Here is an 18,281-nt window from a genome sequence, read left to right as displayed (position 1 = left end):
AGACAGAAGAAGAGATGGAGAGATACAATCCAGAGGACAGAGGTTGGTAACTTCTCCACTGCCCAAAAAGTATTCAACCACCATTTAGAGATAATCCGTTTTGCTACTGTGACATCCTTCCCTACCTTAGGATTGCCCTGGTTGCAATTCAGTATCAAAATCAGTATCAGTAAAGTAAGAAATGCTGAATGGAGACATGCAGTTAAATTCTAGATTATTAGCAAGTAACAAAATACTCTTCCTTAGTACTCTTCCGTGTCCACACAAACTAGGTTGAATGTATATTTTTCTATGCCATGGATCTTATTAGCTATCCATATGTTGGTCATCTCAATCACATTATGTTCAATAGTCCATGCAGAGACTTAGAAATGAAAATAAATACAGTACTCTATGCCTGTTTCTCAAGTATCAAGTCTTCAGCCAAAAGCATAGAGCTCTTAGTTCTGGAAGAATTCAAAGTCCTAGATTTAAACATCTGCATAACATCAGATGCAATTACTTAAGGAAGCCGTGTTACCATAATGCAATCAAAAACTTCCTTTCAGTGGAGGAGTTTGTGCTTTCGAATTTGTATTAAGTCACTCTTCAGTGTTTAGAAGGAGGAACTTTCAGTACACAATGAGGGTCTTAAAGCCTTGAAGGAAGAGAGGGGAAAAAAAGAGGCTTTATTTCATCTGGTGAAAGTTGTTTTGTACCAGGAAGACCCATCAATTTATTTGGAGCTTTAGTGGGAAATTAGAACTTCGCTGTTCTCAGGGAGCTACATGTGTACATTTCCATAAATATAGAAGGTTTAATAAAATTATACCTGTGTAGATCTTCTAGACTGTCTTGCTTGCCTGGATCTAGCTTTTCTTTGGGACTCTGACTCTTCATCCCGTACTGGAGTGAGGTATGATCTAAAGAGTTAATTACAAACAAAATTGGCAAACCATAGTTTTTCTACAGATGTATCAAATGGTCAGGAAAAAGAAATACCCACAACACATTATGACTGAAACCCAAAGCAGTTAGAAGAAGATCTTTAACTATATAAGACAGATTACTTTTTAGTCACTTAATCCATATCGTAATGATCTATTCATCAAGATAGCAGCCTTAGAACTCAATTAAAATACACAGTGTTTTCATAGTTATTTTAGATTTCCTTTTACCATTTTCTCTAAATACAACTTAAGCTTTTTTGGTTATTTCACTAGTCTACTAATATAGGGGTAAAAGACCCCAGAGATTTATCTATGGCATGAGCAGTTCTTTGGTCACCCTTAGCACCAACTAAAACCAGTTCTAAAACAATCTTAAGTTTTAAAATAACTTCATTTACACAGACCCATGAATTACTACCCATATTCTACCTCTATTAATCAAATTGCCCCCAAACCACAGCAAAATATTTATAATTAGCTGCTATAAATACAAACATAGAAATATCTCCTGTCTTATGACACATCTTAAAAAAATACCACTGTAATTAATTTGATTTCCAGCATTTTTATAGACTTTCCATTTCCCTAGAGCCCTAGGCTCTACTTCTATTAGGAAGATGGTGCCTGTTAGATGCTTCAGCAAACATGACCCGAAATGTTGCCTACTGAGGAGGTTCTGACTGCAGAGCAGGTGTAATCTGTAGGGCCCAAAAACTTCTACAAATTACTCCATATAAGTTACTCTTTATTAACTGGTGTACATATGCCTACCCTTCAAGAAATCTGAAATAATTTACACCTCACGGAGGGAAAAGGAAAACCCTCAACTTGTCAATACAGCAACCAGCAGAGTAGCAAGTGTCCTTCCCCAGCACCCCCTATAATATGCCACACAGCTCACCTAAGAGGTATTAGTCCTGATACAAAGATTTAAAATTCAAGTTTGTCATTCTCTTCCCTGTTTCTCTAAACCAATCCTAAAAATTAGGTAAAGAATATAGCTTCCTCAGCTACTCCAAAAGGATGCACCATTATATGCTTAATCACTAGAAGCAGTTAATAATAGCCTCACTTTCCAAATGTTCTTTGAAATACTATTTCAAACATACTTTCTAAATATACATTTACAGTCTATAAATGTGGCTTAACCAACTTCACTTCTTAAGAAAATATTTAGCGTATAATATTTCATATACAGACAAGTTTTTCATGTGCATATAAACATACACAGATACACACTCATGCACATATATGTATCTGTATACGCAGATACATATATGTGCATGTGCTGATATTTAGAGCACTACCTTCTCATATGCACGCAGTAATTATTCCAGTTTTGCTGATTTCTAAGATACAATGGATATTTGAATATGCCATCAAGAATGCATCTGCAACAGCGTATTACACAATTGGCCCAGAGTCAGATAAAATAAAGTATTTTAGGCCAATTGAAGGTAACTGGAATGTACATCATATATGCGCATTAGTACAGACACACTAGTGAGAGCAAACGAGACAGCAAAAGCCTTAATTCTGATTTTCCTTGCTTTTCTAGCTCTTACAGACTGAAATATCATTTGCATGTTAAAATTGGAACTACTTTTGAAAAAAAAGATGCACTTTGTTGTTTTTGATTTTGATTTGTTGGGTTCAGTCAAATTTTGCTATAGGAAAAGTTTCCAACTACAGTTGTTAGTGAAATGAGTTGTAAGCATGTGTAGGCACTTCCTGAATCATTTCATAGAAGTTACTTCATCTCAATTTTGGGTGTGAAAGGAGGGCTATGGAAAACACGCTACCCTAAATAGGCCTAAAGCTATGAGGAATCTTTAAAGGTTGTTGCAGCCTTAAGTGAACCAAAAGAATGCAGGTTTCTTCTGTAACAACCAACAGCTTCATCACCTCCATGAACATGCAGAGATACACGTCTGGCACTGATACATGGGTTACATTTTGAACCTGCTATGGGAGCAACACACAAATCTGAACTTGCACTTCAGCAGAAGGGCTAAAGAATAAACATTTACAAATATCCACAAGAAGAAGAACCCAGAGAAAGCTAACAGAATTAACAGCCTTGATCCATAAATAGCAGATAACAACTCTACAGAAACATAAATATGCGCCAATCTTAACTCATCCTCCATGTAACTGTAACAGAAAAAACATCATAGTCTTCAAATAAGATTTATATCAGCTTCTTACTCATTCTTTATACTGAATAGCTCTTAATCCATTGCATTTACAACGGTATATTATGTTTCAAGTAGAAAAGATCCTAAAGGATGCAAAGAAATAAACAGAATGTGTTGGGTTCAATACTTTTTCTCAGTAGTGTCAGGCATAAAAAATAACAGAAAAAATGCTATGTTGTAATTTATTATCACACTGCTACTGGCATAGTAGCTCACTCAGTAGCAAGGTACTTGTAGTAAGTAACAAATTATTGATTTTCTTATTTTTAATTCAGTGTTTTTACATAGTTCCATTATGGGTATTTTTAAGAGGACCCATTTCATCTATTAACAGAAATAAAAATACAAAAATGCTGCATGTCAAATGAAACCCCCAGGCCAGTCAAAAATATACAGTATCAAAGTTTAAACTTCATGAATGGCCTCTACCAGCACTAAGCTCTCACATAAATTGAGGCATGTTGCTAGTTGTTCCAATACAGAGCAAGCAAACAACACTGCATTATGTAGTGTACTACCCGAATTTCTGGTAACCAACACATTCCTTTACATAAGAAAAAAAAAATCACTTTTGTACAAGAGCAATGTTACTCTTAGGACCTTTACACACCTCCGTCTCTCCCTGACCTCTGATGTTGAGGACACAGTGCCAGAAGTAGCTGTGGTCATGGCTGTGGTAGTGGCTGTAGCATTTACAACCGATGGTGCAACAGGAACGGTCACTGCTGTAGGAACACTGTCCTTTTCTTTCTCAGTACTATCCTCAGCCCACAAACGATTTGAGGTACTACAGCATAACGAGCAGCAAACACAAAAAAAGAGAAAAGGAAACAGCTAAACAATGAAAGCACTTTACTAAACAACTAATAACATGTAAATTGAGGGGTGGATTTTTTTTTAAAGCAAGCTGAGAAATGTCTCTACTACAAAAGCTCAACTTGAGCTATTAAATTGAATAAATTAAGAATTGAGCAGTTCACAATAATTGAATTTTTATTTTTCACACCCTTCTAACATTGGATTCATTCTTTTATACCAAGATGGCCATCACTTTACAGTAGAAAGCCATTCAGAAATTTTGAGCCAAATTGTATAAAATCAATACAAATTTAAAAGGAAAGTGAAAAAATCCAGAGCCCCAGGATCTACTAAACAAGAACGCATGCACGTACATAAGCACATAGTAGACCTGACAAAAAAAAAGAAAGAAAGAAAGAAGTGTGTTGGTGCCATTACCTGCTTTGTACACTTGCTGAAGTAGAACCCGTTGTACTCTTTGTAGTAGTGTTTGCGCTGGCAGGCAGTGTTTTCTGAAGACCAGCAGAAGAGGTAACTGTTGATGCAGTACTTGAAACATTAGAACTAATCAAATCATCTTGTCTTCTACCAAAGGAGCCACTGAAAGAGAGACACATACAATGGATGCATTTGTATCACTTATCTTTGCTCATTAAAACATCATAAAGCTGTGAAGGATCCATTCAATTCCTGCCCGTGTATTAAGTGGTTCAGTTCAGTCTTAAAAACTTCTGGGGGAAAAGAAGCAATTTCTTCATTATCTCCTGGACTAGGACTTTCAACTTATGACTTCAGAGGGCAGCAGAAATGTCCCTTAGTCCTGACCATTGCTCCACAAGAAGAGAAGATAAAGAATGGAATCTCACTGGTTTATGTAAGGCTGTCTTGATCACACCTACCGTGTTCCCATTTTTAAACTGCTGTTTCTCCCACACTGAATACCTCAGAAAATGCAGAATTATACTCCACAGCTTGCCAGAAAAGAAAATGTCATCAATATCACTCCTCTTACCATTTTCAACCAATTAAATTCACTGCCCTTTTTTTTTTTTTAAAAACTTTATTAATTTCCAGAAAGATTAACCTCCCACTCAGCCTTTTCCCTTGTTCTTCAAGTTTTAATGAAGACACAGTGGTTTCCACATTTTTATCCATTGGTTCTGGCTGAACAAATTTTGTATTACTGTGTGAAGGTGTTTGCCCGTTACTAAACCTCAGAATTTAAAGTTAGGACAGACAGAGCACCATATTACTAGCTGCAAAAGATTTAATGAAAGATGCTTATTCGTCATTCTGCAATTGATCATTTTTTCTATTACTATAAATTCTATAACGACAAAGAAAAAATAACTGTACAAGAACAAATACACCATTAAAGCACCACATGCACTTTAAAAGTGATCGAGTACATTTTATTTGACGAGTGGAGTGTAAATATTGATAAAAGGTAACATGCAGAGATTGTTCTTATTTTGATATTTTCCTTCCATCACAATAACCTTGTGCAACATTTTTCCAAACCTGAAGTTAGGAAAACTGAGTTTCCTTTTTAAGACAGGAGGTTAACAAAGATGTAAGATATATTACGCTGTATGAAACGGCCTGACTACATGCTGCTGACAACATCAAAGTCAAGACTAAAAAAAAGGTTAACTAGTTATCACTACATACATCAGCAGCGCATATCAATATGCAGCTTCGCTATGTGAATTCTTTCTTTCGATCTATTAATTTTAGATAGATATTGCTCCACTAATTCCAATGAAGAACTTCACTCAAATAGCTGCATTGAAACTACACAATTGGGTAACGTTAACCATGTATATATTTCCAGGATGCGATTCCTTCTGAGAAGATCCTGCAAGATAACAGCCATGCACATCTGATAATTATTTTCATATTAATCACCCTTTACTTTGCATTCAACTTAGTTACATGTATGCATTCTATGATGCTGATAGCCAATGTAGGCACAGCTACGTTCTGGAGAGCAGCCCAAGACCTCTGATACTGTCATACAAAACCCAAAATTCAACATAGACAGTATTTTTCCCCTTTTCTTTTCAGATACCAAGCAGAATTACTTGCATTCCAACATTTAAAATAGTTATCTTTGGCTACTGAACTAAACTGGAAAGAGTCAAATGAACCTCAAACTGAAATAAACAGTAGGAAAAAGTAAGTATATAATTGTAATCACATAGCAGGTGCTGCAACAGTCTAAACTAGTAAAAATGGCGTAGCTTTAAAATCAGCATGAGCATTGCATCAGCATAAGTGCATACTTTGCAATTGTTATGAACAACACTTCAATATGTCACCATTCAATTTTTAACTGTCCTTAAAAATGTGATACAGTACTTGAATTTGTTTCTTTTAATTTGTCAGCTTATTGTGATTAAAAAAAAAGAGGAAATTCCGCACCTTCTTTGATAACCTGTGTTTAATGATGTAGGACCTTCATTCAAACTGTTTTTCTTGGCATCTTCCTCCCATTTTCTCCTGGTGTAGGAACTGCCACCACGTATCGAGCTAGCAGATGAGTCCCTGTAAAAAAGACTTTAGTTCAGCAAACTCGTATGAAGACTCATAGAACAGTTTGGGTTGGAAGGGACCTTCAAAGGTCACCTACTCCAACCCCCTGCAATGAGCAGGGAAGGTTGTTTCTTGCTGTGAGCTGAAAAGCAGTTTAAAATTAAAGATTAAAACTCGAGATAACACACTTAAATATAACGGTGCAGAACAGGAATAAAATGACCTCTATGGCGAATCATTTTCAAGCTCCTGTGGAAAAATACTACATTCATATTAGCACTGTTAGAAATATAACGGAAGAGCAGCATCAAAAGAAAAAATGCTAAAGAGGATTTAATCAACATGAAATCAATCATCGGCTTTTATCCATGACCATTGCTGGCTTTGTTTTTCTTAAAAAAGAGGGTTTTCTGTTTGCTCCTGAAATTATCGAATGCAATAAAGGGAAGACTCAGGTTTTTTAGAAACTTATTTCATGGGATCTTCATTCTTGGATGTTATAAGAAGAAGTTCAAAAGCTGACTAGCCTTTAGAACTCATGATTCTGCAGACTAGTGTAAACAGACCTGCAGTAGCCATTCCTGAGCGGCCTGCCACGTATCACTAGCTGACATTACTTTAGTCATAAGGAATTTCCAGCCTGTTGTTGCAGTTTATAGCAGCAAAAAATAACCTTGCAAAAATCTACTTAGAAAAACTACCCCAAAACCTGAGACTGAGATGCAAAAAGCTGAAATTCTAATAAAAATGTCAGCTTCAGATTTGAAGTAAAGTTCAGATAGAAGGACGAAAAAAACTGTCTTTCACAAAACTATACATAAAATGCAACCAGGTCTGTGAGGGGAAAAGAAACAATACTTTGTAAAGATGTATACCTTTGTCCTTCAGCATGTACCTCTTTCTGCACATAAATTTACACTAGCAGTTGGTAACAACTTTAAAAAATTACCAAACACAGGCCAATGAAGTGTTACTTCTTAATACCACAGAGAAACACACATTCCAAGACACCATCTACCACAGAAAGGTCCTGCTGCATGACAGATTTTTCATAATTACTGAAGGTTTCACTTTGCCAAGACACTACAGACTTCAGCTCTTTTGCTGCAGCATTGCCTACTTGACTGAGGCTGCATGTCTGAGATTTGTTCATCTAACAGCCCAGCTGGGACTCATCTTGAAACCCTTCCCATTACTCACAGTAGGATGTAGCTGGATTACACCACATCATCGATAAGACAAACAAGTGTTCAGACAGGTCAAACACAAACCCAGCATTAAGCTAAGCAACAAGGACAAAGCTCTGGGACAAAGGCAGAAACAATAATTAATTAAGGTACCTATAGGGCAGATGGTTAAATTCAGCAGGTAAAGGAGGTCAGACTAAATGTCAAAAATCTCTTATGGTTTTAAGTGGGTTGTCTGCCACATCATACACTTGGCAAAGGCTCAGTGCCTAAATACGCTGACCTAAAAGTAGGCTTCATCTCTGGTAAACCAAGGAATACACAAAGTTCCCAGCTCGATCGCTTGGTCAGCACTGGGACTAACAAGACTGATGAACCTAGTTCGCTCAGTGCATATGAAGAAAAATATACTATTGCTTGTACCCACTTTTGGAACTATGTCTGTGAATAAGCCATGATGGTTACAATTTGCACATCAGGGACACAAATAAACATCAACACTAAAGTGAAATTTAATTCCTTTGTTACAAACAGTAACAGCATCAGTAAAATTGCAATGAAATATTCTGTCCCAATCTTAAGGTATCACCTAGTTAAGATACTTTTGGAGACCAAGAGTTTTTGAGAATACACCCATTTCGAGAGCAGATTTGTCACCCAGACACTATCCCTAGGCAACAGTATTCTGCAAGTGTAAGAAAAGCCAGTATTTATCTTGTGTTTGTGCTGAAATGATCCACTTTCAAAGTAGCAACAGAGAAGTTTCTCTTGGACATAAGGAAATTTATCAGTCTTGCAGACAACGATTATAGTGGCACATTTTGAACAATTAGAGGATTTTCAGTTCAGCTCATCCAACATTCAGCTACCTAGATACGACCCAACAGAAACAAGACATTAAGGAGACTTCTAAGTTTTCTATTGTGCATTCTATGTTAACTCAAGAAAACGTCCAAGAAGAACCTCAATAAAGGGGAGAAGTGAAAAACAGGAAGCTTCTGACAATGTAAATGTGCCATGAAAGTACCACAAATCCTAACAGGTAACAAGTCGATGCACCAAAACTTTTTGCTTCTTTTATACTGAAAGCTACACAAGAAATATTAGCAAAGAGGGTGAAAAACTCCAAAAGAAGATGAAAGGTCAAGACGTAAGCAAGAAAAACAGAACTGCTTTTGTAACTTAACTATAATTTTTGTAAATCATTGCTGAAGTACGATTTGGTTTTAAGCAAAGACTGTAAGAAACACAGCATTTTTTTATTAACAAAAGTAATGATGGAGCCCAGTAGCAGCAACCTATGGCTCAAGACAAAGCAGTAAAATGTTTTTACCACTTTTCAGTGGCTTAAAGTTTATGACTTCATATTTTGGATTTTATTTCTTTTCTCCTCCAAGAAGAAAACACTCATTGCCCAGTTCTGCTCTTGACATATAATAAATTTGATTTAAAAATGAGTCATTATAATTTACAAAATCAAAAACCATCAGGAATTGGATTACCCTATGGATTAGCATAATCTATATAGCAGGATAATTCTACAAATTAGCATTGTCTTAAAATGTGTGAGTATTTCAGCCACTCTAAAATCCAGTCATTTTATACTTAACAGAAATTATAACTTCAGAGTTACCTGTTTTCTTTTTCATCAATGTCAGAGGTACTAGCCAGTCGTCTTGGTATTGTAGGTGCAACATATGCAAGTCGAGTTCCTTTTCCATCTTTCTCCTGAAAGACATGTATTTTTTATTAAGTGTTACTATTATTGATTACACTGCCATTTGCTGGAAAATCATCATTATTACTTCAGCTGGATTTATTGTGACCTGGTTATAAAAATGAGTTTTAAGCTTCAGTTAAATATTATAAGGACTACAATGAGAAGAAGAAACTCTTTGTTTTCATTCTAGTGATGCAAATGACTTGATTTCTTTTTTTCCTGCTTTGCTGCAGTACAATCCCAACACTGATTACTGAAAGCAACTGTTTCAGTATTTTTATATATTATATGGTACTGTACTATACTGTACTGTACTGTACTATACTATACTATACTATACTATACTATACTGCTTACTCCTGAAAACATTTAAACATCTGTGCTTGAAACACAAACACAAGTTCTATGCTCTGCAGTCACCTGTTCCAAATCAGTCCTTCACTTGGTTCTATGTACACATGTTGAATTATAGTACTAAAATTTGTAAATAAAACATGACTATGGAATATAAAAAAGGAGTCTCTTTTTTATAAGATTCTTTCAACATCACTCTCCAAGTGATGCTGAAATTATCAAACCTCTGATCCCCATTAACTGTAAAAACTACTACTAGCATTGCAAATTTCAAAAATGGGAAAGCCCCAGATCTATGTACCTGGTCACCAGATGATGAAAGTGCATGCTACACTTTTAGAAAGACTATGCAGAAGCAGCACCATTTAACTTTTTGGGATTTTGGTAAAGAACAGATGTGTAGTACAGCCTTACTTCTACGATACATCATAAACATCTATACTAAGTAAGGTAGACCAGTTCTCAGAATGTTGTTTCACACTGAAATGAACATGGTCACCTTTTCTTTGTTGTCCAACGAAGAGGAAAGTCTAGGACTTGAAGCAGAACGCATGACACCTGCAGAGTCCTTTTCTTTCTGAGCTTCTTTGGAAGCAGTAATCTCTGCAAGTGCACCATAACTACCAGTTTTTCTAAGACATAACCTCCACGAAGCAGGAGATTCATCTTTTCTCTCTTCTTCTTTGGGAGAAACCTTGGTTGTAGATGTTGGAAACTATAAAACACATGTACATGGATTTACGTTATTAATTTACATTATTAATTTATATTAACTGTGGTAATTCATGCTCCTTCCAGAGATTTGAGAACACAACCGTTTTTAATCATCATAGAAGTGTTCAATTCGTCGGGGAGTTGTGGTGAGAGACAACCTATACACTCATCTCTTAAATTAGTTAATGAGATAAGAAATGTAAGACTGATCAAGGTATACTACTCCTCTAACCGTTAGAAAAACCCACACTTTGTAATACACACTGTGATCATGAGATGCAAACTTAGAAACATGCAAATCCAGTATCAACATTTTGATTAAATATGTTATTTTGCAACCTGTACACAAAGCTGTGCACACCAGAACCTCACCAGAGATTTTTCACCCTTATTGGGCACAAGAACAATGCCAGTTTTGCGCAAGCCCTGCCTCCATGATGCAGGATCTACTGACTCCACGACAGGCATGATAGGAGGAATGAAATCAGACTAAAGCCAGTTAAGACGAGAGAAAGATGAAGATTGAAAGAATGGAAAATAGAAACAAAAGGTTGTTTTAAAACCACACAGTTTGTTCCTACGTTTATGTTATGTAGCTCTTCATTACAGCACAAAATACCAAAAAGCAGTAAGAGACTTAAAACCTTAGTAACAGATTCCTTTTAAACACAACACAGCAGATTTAGCTAATTCAAAGACAGAATTACAGTTTGCACAGAAGAGGACAGCAAAGTCTGTTGACCTAACAAGGTCCATGGACTGCATTCTCATATGGTTGAGAATACTGGAAGATTCACACTAAAGTATCTCTAATCTTCTTATCATATTTCCCTCACATCCCTTAAGCACACCCCATGTTGGCTTAGCTACCAAACCCACACCTTCACCCCCAAACTGGCCTTTCCTGAGTATCCTCAGACAGAAAGCAGAACTACTGAATGCCATACAGAGTGAAGAAAACCCCACTCCAAGCTTGGTACACAGCACCTGCACCACCTGTGAGCAACACACGGCTTGCCCATCTACGGTCTAAGAGCACAAGAGCAGGTGCAGTAGCACTGATGGTGCAAACCTGAAAAGGTGGTTGCAAGGGTAGGTGGAAGATCACACCTAAGGTGCTGTTTTACCATCATTACTAAGAAGATTTTCAAGTCTTTTTGTTCATTGATATGAGCTGCAACTCCTTCTCTAGATCACTTGTACATGCCACGTTACAAGATGATCAGTCTTGACATGAATGTGCATTTATTTTGTAGCTACAGAAGGCCCTGAATTTTTCACACATAGTATGAGAAAGATTACTGCAGTTTACTTTTAACCTGCACCTTTTACCTTTAAGACCAACAGGACTGCATAATAAAATTAGAACTAAATGCCAGTGTATTAATTATTTATAAAAGGCTACCATTCAGCTTAAAATCATACCCAATTCTTCTTATTAAAAAGTTCCCCCTTACCCCCCATTGCCATTTAATCACATACCAAAAAAATCATGTTTATTTGATCATTCAGCTCTGGAATATCAAGCCACAGCACAGTTAGCAACAATTTGGTAATGTCCTATTGCTGAAGGTCATACACTTTAGAAGACTTTTCCATAATATGAAATAAATTGATTGGAAGGGACAAGCTAGGAAACTTTTGACTTCACGGTGAATAATGAACTGCTTGAAGTGTTAGATATCTTAATTGTCATTGCACGCTGGAGATTCTAAGTGCAGTAATAAAACTGGGTAGAGAGTGTATCGGTTATACTGTCCAACTGTCACAAATGCTTGTATTACCGAAGTGATTTCAAAAAATAAACTATATAAAGTAGGCCTATTTCCCGGCAGTAAAATCCTCACTCTATATTTGGACTCATTCCAGTTAGGCACAGCTAGCAAAACAGCAATCACTCACAACGCTGTCCCTCCCTCATGCATTTCCTATGGTTTGTATGGAGAACTTGTGGCTCCCGAGTTCTGCGCAGCTCCTGAGCGATGCAAATGCAGCTCCCATGACATAGAACCGCAATTCCTTACTGAGCCAGCAGGAACCATTTAGATGAATGTCACGAGGCCACCATGGAATCCAGCTGTCTGCCCAGCCGCAGAGCTCAGAGAGGAAGCGGCAGTCATTCCTGCCCGTGAGCCAAGCCCACGATTCCCCTCTCGCTCTCATGTGTTTTTTTGAGATAAATCTTACGGACATCAGTCATAATTTTTGCAAAGCAGCTCTTGGGATAAGGAAGGTTGGCCCAACCCTGTTGTACAGTAACACATATGATGCAGTTGGGCAACTGTTATATTATACTTTGTAAGATGAAACATCATTAGGTTCTATTGTGAATATGAAGGTACAACTCCAATAAACTGAATAAAACACATACTATTCACACAGCAGTACATCTTCTCTCCCTACTGTCGTTTCAGTATATCATGGCTACCGTTCCCCCTGAGCACACTTATCAGAAACATCAGTAGAGCGTTATGTACCCATTATGATGGGTACAGAAAAGTTGTAATAATTGACAAAGGAAGCCTTAATGGCTTACTATCCAGTTTGATTAGATATTCTAAATATTTGACTTGTATACCGACTACTGACTATGCATTATTATCTACTGTAATTTTTTGCCCCAGGCATACATATTTTCCCTTTGATAACCAAAACTAAAATTAATTCCAATTAACTTTTCACATCAAGCTGTAAAAAGCTTCCTGTGTGCAATATGGCTTTGGTAGGTGTGTTTTGGAGCTGTGCATTGAATAAATCATGTGTCTCAATTCTCCAGCTCTTCCCATGAGGTCCTAAACATACTGGAATCACAGTTGGGACCTACAGCACTTCTTATTTCAGGTATAATTTTCAAATTCTGTGCCTAAGCACTAGCTGAACGCTTCCAGGGACTCCTGAAAGTACCTTAGTCACACCTGCCTTCCTTAAGTGCATCACAAATACAGGAACAGAGAGAGAGACACTGAAATTGTAGTTTCTAAAAATTCTGGAGGAGTCAGACAAAGAAAAGACTTTCAAAAATGTTTAGCTTCAGAAAAACAAGAATTCCAGACACTGTGCAACAGATTTTTGCTTTTTTGAAAGGATCTTATGTTCATCTATTTTGTATTTTAGATCCCTCCAATCAAAACCATTCAAAATTTAAAAGAAACAGTTTCTGCAGAAAAACACAAAATATTTTAGGAATTGGGGCATATTTTCATCAAATCACTGGATAACCCAATCTACTTTTTGTATAAGAAACAAAAAATGTATGCTAACACAGAAGAACAGAGATCTAATATCACAAGAAAGATATTTTATTTTACCTTCTTAACAGGTGATGTAGGTGCTCCTTGGCCACCAGCTACCGAAGGTGCTGTTACAGCTACTGATCCTGATTGTGTACTTGTGGTATTTGCATTATTAGTTACACCTGCTAAGGTTTTGGTCTTATCTGCAAAATATTTACAAGAATTTAATTTTAATTTTTTCATTCACAATTTCTTCATTTCTACAACACAGAGCTGAATTTCTTCTGAACAAATTTGAGAGCAAACTTTCCTAATGGCATTATATTATTTATTCCTCAGTGTTTTCCACCTCATTCCCAATCTGTATCTTAGTTAGGTCCATCTTTTTTCCATAACACTCACACATATACAAACATTTTTTTATAATAACGCTCAGAGATGCAGAGACAGAACCACAGATTCATTCAGGTTTAACATGACCTCGGGAGATCCTAATTCAGCCTCCTGCTCAAAGCAGGGTCAATATCACACACAGACCAGGTCGCTTAGAACTTCAATGAGTCAAGTCTTGAAAACCTCTAGAGAGATTCTGCAGCCTCCACAGTAGGGGGTATGTTGGCATGTAATGGTTAATTTGAAGTACAGAAGATGCTAAGTCAAAGTAAAACATTTATGCTTGGATAACTGTGTATGTTGAGTGCAATGAAATAATTAACTGCACAGAGAATCCAGCCCGGGATTCCGGTCACTAGAATGAGCTGAGAGGCTTGCCTTCTAGAGTTCTGACTTTCCTTTTGCTTCATTCCTGCTTTGTCCTTTGTTTTTCTTACCGAAGTTTCCCTGTTCACCTACTCTATCCTCCTCTGCTTTGTCCTTCCTGCCCACATTTCTTCCTCTGTCTTTTGTTTGTGTACCTTGACCTTTTTTACACAAACAAACCCAAAATGTCATGGTTGTGACACAACAACTGTTGTCACTGCACTTGCTTGAGCTTCATAATCTTACATCTCACTTCTATTTCACCTATTCAAATTGCATATTCTTTGGAGAGGGATGCTACATCCTATCTCTAAAGTTTGGAGCAACATGGGGTTCAATCCCCATTGGTTTTTGCCCTACTACAAACATACCTTTATATCTACAATACCCATAGAGCGTAGGAGCAGTTAATTTAGAAAGTATGCAATGTTTTCTTACAGTGTTCTCATATCTAACATTCAAATTCAGCAAAGTACCAACCTATGACTGGAAATCATATAAGCAATGGTATTGCTGTTACACACTTATTTTAGTTATAGACATAGGTGGACTGATGTTATGAATAATTAATGATGCAGTAAACAAATGAAAAAAATGGTTTACATCAGTAACTGTGCACTTAATGGAAAGTTATGTTAAAACACAAGTGAAAATAAAGGCTGGTAAACTTCTAGGTCATGGTGATAAAAAGTTCAACAGGGCAATGTGGACGGACAGAACGATTCAAAATGATGCGCTGGCAGATCTGCTGGAAATTTGCAAATGAGTAAACCAGAAAAAGTTATCAGGAATTAAAGAATGGAAGGAGCAAAATGGATTTTTCACAACTGCATTCTGAAATTATTTCAAGGATGGCAAGAACATAGCTGTATGCATGACTGAGCTAACATTGACTAATTCTCAAAAAACATTAAACTATCTCAAACAAAGTACGTTAAAAACACAAACTGCTGAGAATTGTATTTTTTCAGCTTGTTTTCCTGTCCTTTAGGAAATGATAGCTTCATATTCGTATTTGCCTTCTTGCTCTTACAGACAGAAATGAATTTATTTTTAGATGCATTCTCCCATAATCAATGAAACAGAATGTGTTAGGAGAACATTTGCAATATCCCAACAGATTAGAAATCACGGTTTCAAGTACTTCAGAATATTGAACGCTGTTAACATATTTTACAACCGGAATGCTTCTTGTAATCTCAAGGTTTTTCACTAGAAAACTACCTTAAGCTGAATAATGGGAAAAAAGGGAAAGTACAAGCTTGGAATTTAGAGATGCAGCTCTACAGGGAAAAGCTTTAAGTCCAGCTTGCCAAATAAAGTATGATAAAGTCTTGTTGATATTAAAAATCCCAAAGTTTACATAAATTAGTTCTTCTGTCACAGTCAAAGTTTCCTGGCACAAACTATCTACTGGTAACGAACAGAACACAGTTACCAGAGTCATAAAGTTCAGGAAACATTACGGTTAGTTCAGTGTCTGAGAAATCACTACATGTTATACATTACAAGTGTTCTGAGTTTATCAAAGCTCAGTCTCTGTAAATGAGGGATGCGAGAATACTAAGTTGAAAGACTAATTACAAAGCTTGACAGATGTTTTTCTCCTGTTCCAATCTCTATACCAGTTCCACAAGCAAACACTGCTATAAAGACTTCATTTCTGATTTCATCTAACTTCTTCAGTGTTTTCAGACATGCTCTTTAAGGCTTGTATTATTCCAACTATTTGATTAAAAGTATCGGCTGTTAAATAGTCAATCAAATAAATAGGTTAATTGGCTTAACCTAAATAGCCACCAGGAAAGACACCTTTTTGATATCTCTGTTATGACCTGACTTTAGACATGTGTATCAACTTGTTTTAAAACGACTGGAAGCTTAGTGGAATGCAGAAGAATAAGTGAAACTTAAGATACTAAACTCTGTATAATAAATCATGATATTAAGTAAGTAAATTTATAAAGCAAAATCTTAAAGAAAGACAACACTACAAACAACATACCTGTCTCTGCTTCGGATTCTGAGTCATCATCCTCCTCTTCTTCACTAGAACAACTGGATTCATCCTTCTTTCCCTCTTCTTCCTCATCTGCTTTTTCTTGCTCCAGAGACTCTATACTAGATGCGTTCTTTTCTTGCTCCATAATCAATGTCTCTTTACTGAGTTTGAAAAGAAAAATACTTACTAAGTCCTGAAAAATTTACTGAAGTTTGTCAAGCAGGACTTTGTGACAGCTTATAAAAGTTCTCTTTTTTTATTAAGAGCTAATTAGTTTTCCGCGTTTACTTACTTTTTGAATGATTTTTGTGTCTGATTATTATCCATGTTGGCTGTGGATTCAATTAGGGGAGATTTCTTTTCCCGTTTTTCACTATGAAGCTTCAAAACATATAGAACGATGCAGTTAAATTGACAGAACGGTTATCAGTGTGACAAGATTACAAACAGAGGGAAATTTCCTCTAACTACTACAAACAACAGAATGTGCATAAGCTTTTGAAGTGTCAAAGTTCAAAATTCTAATATCTCAGAAACTTAGTTCAAGAAGTTGTTAATTGTTGATACTTCAGATCATGAACTATCTGCTGGCGAAGGCACGTAGAAAAGCACCTTCTTTCTTCCAAGGCTTTTTAGTCACGATAACTGACCAAAACAAGGACATGAAATAACTTTTGAGATGACTGTGACATTACCTGAACTGAAGCTCCAAATCAAACCTTTTTTTTTAAGCTATATGCTGCTCTGAGATGTGTACCATGGTCATATGCACAATTAAGTATAACACATATATATATGTGTACATACACACACACACAAAAAGCCTACCAGATTCTGCTTCTTTTGTAATTCTTCTAAATATCCTAGAATATCTTCATCTGCCACATCAAATGCTGTCTGCCCCTGGAGAAGGGGAAGAAATAAAACACCATAACTGTAGAGCAGAATTTAAATATAATAGTTTATGATGCCTTATCACATGATGATGCTGGTAAGGAGCACATTCAGAGAGGATTTAGAATGTATAAGCCAAGGTCTATTACAAACTATTAGTTAGTCAGTAGTTGAAAACAATGTTGCAATATTACTTTTTTGGGTAATTGAAAGAGAAACGTCTACTCTTGATGAGTAAACACATTTGAAGGAAAAAACTACGAAGGAAAATAAAACAGATGGAAAGAATATGAGTATCATAATATTAGTTCCAAACAACTATTCCAATTGCAGATGTATGGATGAATACTGAGCAGTTCAGTATTCTCTCCATCTTAGGCTACTACATACAGCTTGATTATTTTAACTTTAAATTATTCAAACAAGTTATACTAAATCTAAATAGTTAAACTTTCACATTTTCGCAGTAAAACCTTATTGTACATTTTACATTCTGTTTTAGAAGGGATCTGCTAACAACCATTTGTTCTCATCCTCCTGTAGTGTATGATTTCCATTAGACATGTACTTGAATAAACAGATCATAATGTGATTCATTAACAGAGTAATCCTGTCAGCTGGAATTTCTTCAGCTTTCTGTATCTTAGATCTACATAGTCACTGCAATTCTTGACTAAACCAGATGCCCACAGGACATGAGATTCTATCTTTAAGGTCTGAACTGGTAAAGATTTCAAAAATTCCCTTTCTTCATCTCTACTTGAAGACGAGAAGGGCTGAAGTTCACAGAGTTTCACAAAGAAATCCTAACTTACTTTGAAACTGCAATATGGAGTTTTGTATTTGGAATTTGCATTCAAATACAAGAAGGCTGGAATCTAAACATAGTCCTACATCCATTCGTATAAATGCAGCTGCCCAACACTGACCTGTGGACATTCTGAAATGTTGGGAGGAT

General features: G+C 36.3%; 1 protein-coding gene across 6 annotated transcripts in view; it reads right to left on the bottom strand.

Annotated features, from left to right (window-relative positions):
* The window catches only part of PPP1R12A (protein phosphatase 1 regulatory subunit 12A), a gene marked incomplete at its 3' end in the record, with an annotated part of 115,889 nt that overhangs the window by 23,817 nt on the left and 73,791 nt on the right, over positions 1 to 18,281 (bottom strand). For 4 of the 6 annotated variants that reach the window (XM_080346381.1, XM_080346382.1, XM_080346383.1 and 1 more), the window contains 10 exons: positions 17,258 to 17,332; positions 16,722 to 16,810; positions 16,433 to 16,590; positions 13,744 to 13,871; positions 10,221 to 10,436; positions 9,281 to 9,375; positions 6,350 to 6,472; positions 4,364 to 4,525; positions 3,738 to 3,914; positions 812 to 902 (listed from right to left, as the gene is read on the bottom strand). In XM_080346381.1, the coding sequence (XP_080202507.1) occupies positions 812 to 902; positions 3,738 to 3,914; positions 4,364 to 4,525; positions 6,350 to 6,472; positions 9,281 to 9,375; positions 10,221 to 10,436; positions 13,744 to 13,871; positions 16,433 to 16,590; positions 16,722 to 16,810; positions 17,258 to 17,332 (1,314 nt within the window). The remainder of the gene's footprint in view (positions 1 to 811; positions 903 to 3,737; positions 3,915 to 4,363; positions 4,526 to 6,349; positions 6,473 to 9,280; positions 9,376 to 10,220; positions 10,437 to 13,743; positions 13,872 to 16,432; positions 16,591 to 16,721; positions 16,811 to 17,257; positions 17,333 to 18,281) is intronic. The other 2 variants (XM_080346384.1, XM_080346386.1) reach the window with 1 other exon arrangement.

The sequence above is a fragment of the Nesoenas mayeri genome, assembly GCF_963082525.1.
Source record: "Nesoenas mayeri genome assembly, chromosome: 1".
NCBI lineage: Eukaryota > Metazoa > Chordata > Aves > Columbiformes > Columbidae > Nesoenas > Nesoenas mayeri.
Note: the sequence above shows the minus strand (reverse complement) of the source record. Positions and strands in the feature narration are given on the sequence as shown.